Source organism: Triticum aestivum, chromosome 5B, assembly GCF_018294505.1.
Source record: "Triticum aestivum cultivar Chinese Spring chromosome 5B, IWGSC CS RefSeq v2.1, whole genome shotgun sequence".
Classification (NCBI taxonomy): domain Eukaryota; kingdom Viridiplantae; phylum Streptophyta; class Magnoliopsida; order Poales; family Poaceae; genus Triticum; species Triticum aestivum.
Window position 1 is genome coordinate 142,082,174 of NC_057807.1, and position 6,436 is coordinate 142,088,609.

At 44.9% G+C, this 6,436-nt stretch overlaps 1 protein-coding gene across 1 annotated transcript; it reads left to right on the forward strand.

Moving 5' to 3' along the window:
• Positions 1-3,797: 3,797 nt before the first annotated feature.
• On the forward strand, positions 3,798-6,221 carry LOC123115858 (F-box/LRR-repeat protein 14-like). Its single transcript, XM_044536933.1, has 2 exons — positions 3,798-3,961; positions 4,512-6,221. The coding sequence occupies exon 2, from the start codon at positions 4,524-4,526 to the stop codon at positions 5,877-5,879; it is 1,356 nt and encodes a 451-aa protein (XP_044392868.1). The 5' UTR covers positions 3,798-3,961; positions 4,512-4,523; the 3' UTR covers positions 5,880-6,221.
• The last annotated feature ends 215 nt before the right edge of the window (positions 6,222-6,436 follow it).

Consider the following 6,436-nt stretch of genomic DNA (forward strand, 5'->3'; position numbering starts at 1 on the left):
ATCAATATAACTGATATGGTATGGCCATCATCATCTTGTTCCTTTGATATCCATCTCCAAAGCACCGTCATGATCTCCATCGTCACCGACGCGACACCTTGATCTCCATCGTAGCATCATTGTCGTCTCGCCAAATATTGTTTCTACGACTATCGCTACCGCTTAGTGATAAAGTAAAAACAATTATAGGGCGATTGCATTGCATACAATAAAGCGACAACCATATGGCTCCTGCCAGTTGCCGATAACTCTGTTATAAAACATGATCATCTCATACAATAAAATTTAGCATCATGTCTTGACCATATCACATCACAACATGCCCCGCAAAAACAAGTTAGACGTCCTCTACTTTGTTGTTGCAAGTTTTACGTGGCTGCTACGGGCTTAGAAACAACCGTTCTTACCTACGCATCAAAACCACAATGATTTTTCGTCAAATGTGATGTTTTAACCTTCGACAAGGACCGGGCGTAGTCACACTCGACTCAACTAAAGTTGGAGAAACAGACACCCACTAGCCACCTGTGTGCGAAGCACGTCGGTAGAACCAGTCTCGCGTAAGCGTATGCGTAATGTCGGTCTGAGCCGCTTCATCCAACAATACCGCCGAATCAAAGTATGACATGCTGGTAAGCAGTATGACTATTATCCCCCACAACTCTTTGTGTTCTACTCATGCATATAACATCTACGCATAGACCTGGCTCTGATGCCACTGTTGGGGAATGCAGTAATTTCAAATAAAATTCCTACGCACACGCAAGATCCATCTAGGTGATGCATAGCAACAAGATGGGCGAGTGTTGTCTACGCACCCTTGTAGACCAAAAGCGGAAGCGTTATGACAATGCGGTTGATGTAGTCGTACGTCTTCACGATCCGACCGATCCTAGTACCGAAAGTACGGCACCTCCGCGATCTGCACACGTTCAGCTCGGTGACGTCCCACAAACTCTCGATCCAGCTGAGTGTCGAGGGAGAGCTTCGTCAGCACGATGGCGTGATGAAGTTACCGGCGTAGGGCTTTGCCTAAGCACTATGACGATATAACCGAGGTGGATTATGGTGGAGGAGGGCACGACACACGGCTAAGACAGTTGTCTGTTGTGTATTCTAGGGTGCCCCCGCCCCCGTATATAAAGGAGCAAGGGGGGAGGTCGGCCGGCCCTAGGGCGCGCCAAGGAGGGGAGGAATCCTCCTAGTAGGAGTAGGATTCCTCCTTTCCTAGTCCTACTAGGAGGGGGAAGGAAGGAGTGGGAGAGGGGAAGGAAAGGGGGGGGGGCTCCCCCTCCTAGTCCAATTCGGACTCAAGGGGGAGGGGGCGCGCGGCCTGCCCTGGCATCCCCTCTCTCTCTCCACTAAGGCCCATCTAGGCCCACTAGTTCCTCGGGGGGGGGGGGGGGGGTTCCGTTAACCCTCCGTCACTCCGGTTTTCTCCGAAATCACCCAGAACACTTCTGGTGTCCGAATATAGCCGTCCAATATATCAATCTTTATGTCTCGACCATTTCGAGACTCCTCATCATGTCCGTGATCATATCCGGGACTCCGGACTACCTTCGGTACATCAAAACACATAAACTCATAATACTAATCGTCACCGAACGTTAAGCGTGCGGACCCTACGGGTTTGAGAACTATGTAGACATGACCGAGACACGTCTCCGGTCAATAACCAATAGCGGAACCTGGATGTTCATATTGGCTCCCACATATTCTATGAAGATCTTTATCGGTCAAACCGCATAACAACATACGTTGTTCCCTTTGTCATCGGTATGTTACTTGCACGAGATTCGATCGTCGGTATCTCAATACCTAGTTCAATCTCGTTACCGGCAAGTCTCTTTACTCGTTCCGTAATGCATCATCCCGCAACTAACTCATTTGTCACATTGCTTGCAAGGCTTATGGTGATGTGCATTACCGAGGGGGCCCAGAGATACCTCTCCGACAATCGGAGTGACAAATAGTAATCTTGATCTATGCCAACTCAACGAACACCATCAGAGACAGCTGTAGAGCATCTTTATAATCACCCAGTTACGTTGTGACGTTTGATAGCACACTAAGTGTTCCTCCGGTATTTGGGAGTTGCATAATCTCATAGTCATAGGAACATGTATAAGTCATGAAGAAATCAATAGCAATAAACTAAACGATCATAGTGCTAAGCTAACAGATGAGTCTTGTCCATCACATCATTCACCTAATGATGTGATCCCGTTCATCAAATTACAACACATGTCTATGGTTAGGAAACTTAACCATCTTTGATTAACGAGCTAGTCAAGTAGAGGCATACTAGGGACACTTTATTTTGTCTATGTATTCACACATGTATCAAGTTTCTGGTTAATACAATTATAGCATGAATAATAAATATTTATCATGATATAAGGAAATATAAAATAACAACTTTGTTATTGCCTCTAGGGCATATTTCCTTCAGTTTTGCAATCTCGATGGGGGCATCGTTTGGTATCCTGCTAATATCAGGAGCACGCAGAAACTGTGGGAGGTGATGACTGCTTGTGTGATCATGCACAATATGATCGTAGAAGATGAGCGTCCGGAATGTCTGTATGATCAAGGATTTCAGTTTCAGGGTGAGAATGTTGTGCCTGAGCATGGAGGAGCGGCAACATTTGAACAGTTCACCCAATTTTATCATGACATGCGTGATTGGGAAACTCACGTACAACTGCAAAATGATTTGGTTGAGTATATGTGGGCTCATGTTGACAACCAATAGATGTATCTTGTTTATTCGGCTTGCAAAACTATGTGAGATATTTTTACTTTTATTCGGCTTGTAAAACTATGATATTTTATTCGGTTTGAAACTATGTTGACTATATGTTTGAATGCAAAAGTTGTGTGTGAAACAATGCAAAAATGAGCTATTCGTTGAAATAGGGCGGCCAACCGGCCACGCAGACATGAAATAGATCGGCATGTTGGGCGCACTGCCGATCCAAATCTGAAACAGGGCAGACGCCGGACGGGCGGCCGACCCAAACAGACAAAAAGCGGACAACTGCGCCGCCGTTTGGGCCGGCCCGTTGGTGTTGCTGTTAGGACAAGAAAGAAGAGAAAATAATGAGAAGATAAGGGAGAGGGTGAGTGGCTAATGAACAGTGTGTGGGGCTCATGCGAGATGTATGAACCAGGAATGAAAAAAATAGGGATGAGAGAACAATGCGTGGTCCGCATGTGTGATGTCAGGACATGTGTGTGCGAGTGTGTGAGTCCGCAGGTGCGACGTCAGGACGTGCGTGGGTGCGCAGGTGTGACATTAAGACATGCGTGGGCGAGTGCGTGGGTCCGCGAGTGACGTCAGGATGTGCGTGGGGAAAAAAATTCTATAAGACCAGGTCTTACGGATTAGCAGGTGAGACCCATCTTGATGGATGATACGTGGCATTCAGAAATCACAAAGCATCCACTCCACCCCCCACCTAAAATCAGGGGAGAAGAGATTAGATGCTTTGTGATTTGTGAATGCCACATGTCATCCATCAGGACGGGTCTCACCTGATTTATATGAGACCTGGTCTCATATAAATTTTTTCCCGTGCGTGGGCGACCGACCCAACACGTGATTGATGACTCGCAAGAATCGTTTACGTCATTTTTGGTAAGTATATAGTATTACTAAAACCATACCAAAATAATTTGGTATTTATCGAAATCAAACGCATTTAAAGTCATATCGTATTTATCAAAATATAAATGCATATTTACCATATATATAACTGAATGGCCAGGCTACCATTCCCCAGCCCCCAGTCCCCTCTCAACCAGAGAGGGGAGCCAAGTCCACAGCTGGCGTGGAGGTGGTTCACCAATCCAAGATCAAGCAGAGGCGGAAGGCGCCGCCTGGCTTCTCTTGCTCCGATAGATCTATTGTTGTCGTCTCTCCTTCTCTCCTACCGTCGCGTTTTCCAAATTCCAGGTACTAAAAAAAGCAACTCTTGTCCTTCTGTGTTCGTCTATTGTGTTCCGTAGGTGTGCAGCCTTGTCTGCCCTCCTCTCTCTATATCTCTCGCTCTCTTTTGGTTCTTGATCCAAAAGTGATGAGCGTAAATGGAGCAAACCGGCCGGTAATATGCCTAAGCTGCAACGTTGAAGCAAATATTAACCAGACCTCATATTGCCTTCTATGTCATTTACTTAATTAAGTGCTTCTAGATCATCGCATCAGTATGTCTGGGATCATCGTTATCTTAGTGAACAACCCCATTCTTTCTGGCCCAGCTGCCTTTGAATATGTAAGATTAGTGCAACAGTTTTCTCTCACAAACTTGTGGCAGTTCTAGTTTATATCTTTGTAGATTAGCTGGAGTGATTTTTGTGACCAAGATTAGAACATAGATTTTCACCAGTGTGTTCTTCGTGATTAACATTGGTGTGATATCATTGTCACATGCTTCGCTCTTGTATTTCATTAATTTCATTCCAGCACTTCGGTTACCCGCTGAACCTTGAGATTGCCCAATTTACAGCTGCATTGCTCGATGGAGGATCTCCCGGAGGTACTGCAGGCAGAAATCGTCCAGAGGATTACCAGGACAAGCGATCTGAATTCTCTTTCCCTTGTGTCAAAAAGTCTGTGCGTCGTTGAGGCGAATCAAAGGGCCTCTATCCACTTAGGATGCAGCTTGTTTTCTGCTACAGAAACCTTGTCATCGCTTTGTTCCCGATTCTCCAATTTGTCGAAAATGGAAATCAATTACACCGGTCAAACCTTGAGCTTCTTCTCATACATTGATGATTCTGGTCTTAGTTGTCTAGCCAATTGTAAGAAGTTGATGTCGCTCACACTAAACTCTGTACCAAGCATAACTTCAAGGGGACTTCTCTCGGTGGCAATTGGCTGCAACAATTTATCTGCTCTCCACCTTATTGATTGCAAGAAAATAAGCAGCGGAGAGTGGCTAGAGTACCTTGGCTGGAATGGATCACTGGAAGAACTTGTAGTAAGGAATTGCAACAGAATCAGGCAGCCTGACCTACTAAAGTTTGGTCCAGGATGGATGAAGCTTTGGAAGTTTGAGTTTGAGAGCAAGGTAGAAATAGATGATATGCTTGGGTTTAATGATCCCTTATATGATGTGCACAACCCGAGTGCATGTGATTTCCTCTGTGACAATTTGAAGGATTTGAGGTTGGTGCATATTCAAGCAAGGTCAGAGCTGAGACTTTGTCTTCTCTTGGGGAAATGCAAAGCATTGGAGAAGCTATGCCTTAAGTATGTTGTAAGTCTAACCGACAATGACATGATTGCGCTATCCCACAGCTGCAACAATCTTAAAAGCATTTCACTATGGCTCATGCCTCCTCAGTATGTTGCCGATGACAATGATTTTCTTTACATACCATCGGTTACTGATCACAGTCTTCAGGCTTTAGCTCTCGGTTGTCCTATGCTTCAGAGCGTTGAACTTACATTTCATGAGGGCACATTCTACTTGCCAGATATAGGCTTAACACTAGAGTGCGTTAGGATTCTCATTCAGTCTTGTCAGATTCGTGTTCTTGTGCTTAACGGAGCTGACTTCTTTGATGATGAAGGGATGATGGTACTTTCATCCTCACCATTCCTGGAGACACTCGAGCTTGCGGTGAACGATCGGGTAACAGATGCTGGGATGCATTCCATTGCGCGCACCCCGTGCTTGAGGAGTCTGACACTCCGGTTGTGTAGTCAGGTGACTGATGCTGGATTAACCGAGCTGGTACATTCACAGAAGTTGGATTCTCTGATCATCGAAGGATGTGCTTGCATCTCTCCGCAAGTTGCCCAAGGCGCAGCTAGATCAGTTCACTACTCTCTGGAGTCAGCAAGCAGGAACCGTCTCAGTAGAATATAAACATAATGCTGTTGATCAAGTAGATAAAGTTATTTTCGGTTGTGCCTCATTAGTGGATGTCGCTGGCGTTGACCCTGCTATCATTTTCATCATTTCTCAGAACCTGTGTCTAATGGTGAACTTTGGATCCAATGTGGCGAATGAAGTCTTTAAAATTGTCTGTTACTGGTGTACTGAACCTACTTATGTTGCTTTGCTCCTGTAGCTTAATTTCTCCATGTCCGCCATCTTGAAAATTGTCATAAGTCAACCACAAGATAAACATTTCAGGTGTTCAACTTGTAGGTCCTAACAGTGCCTCTCGTTTCTATGTGGTGTATGAACATGACAACTTGTGTGTTATTATTGCCGTTATATTGTACTAGTAGCATACTTACGAAGTTGTGGTGTTACCAAGAGAAGGAGTAGGGATCATTGAACCCATGCATATCATATATTTCTCCGATCAGGATGTAATGTAAGTGTCATCCCAAAAGATGTACCATATTTGTAGCCTCCATAATGTATTGTATAATGTAGTATATTATAACTTATAAGCGCTCCATCATAGTTTGGAT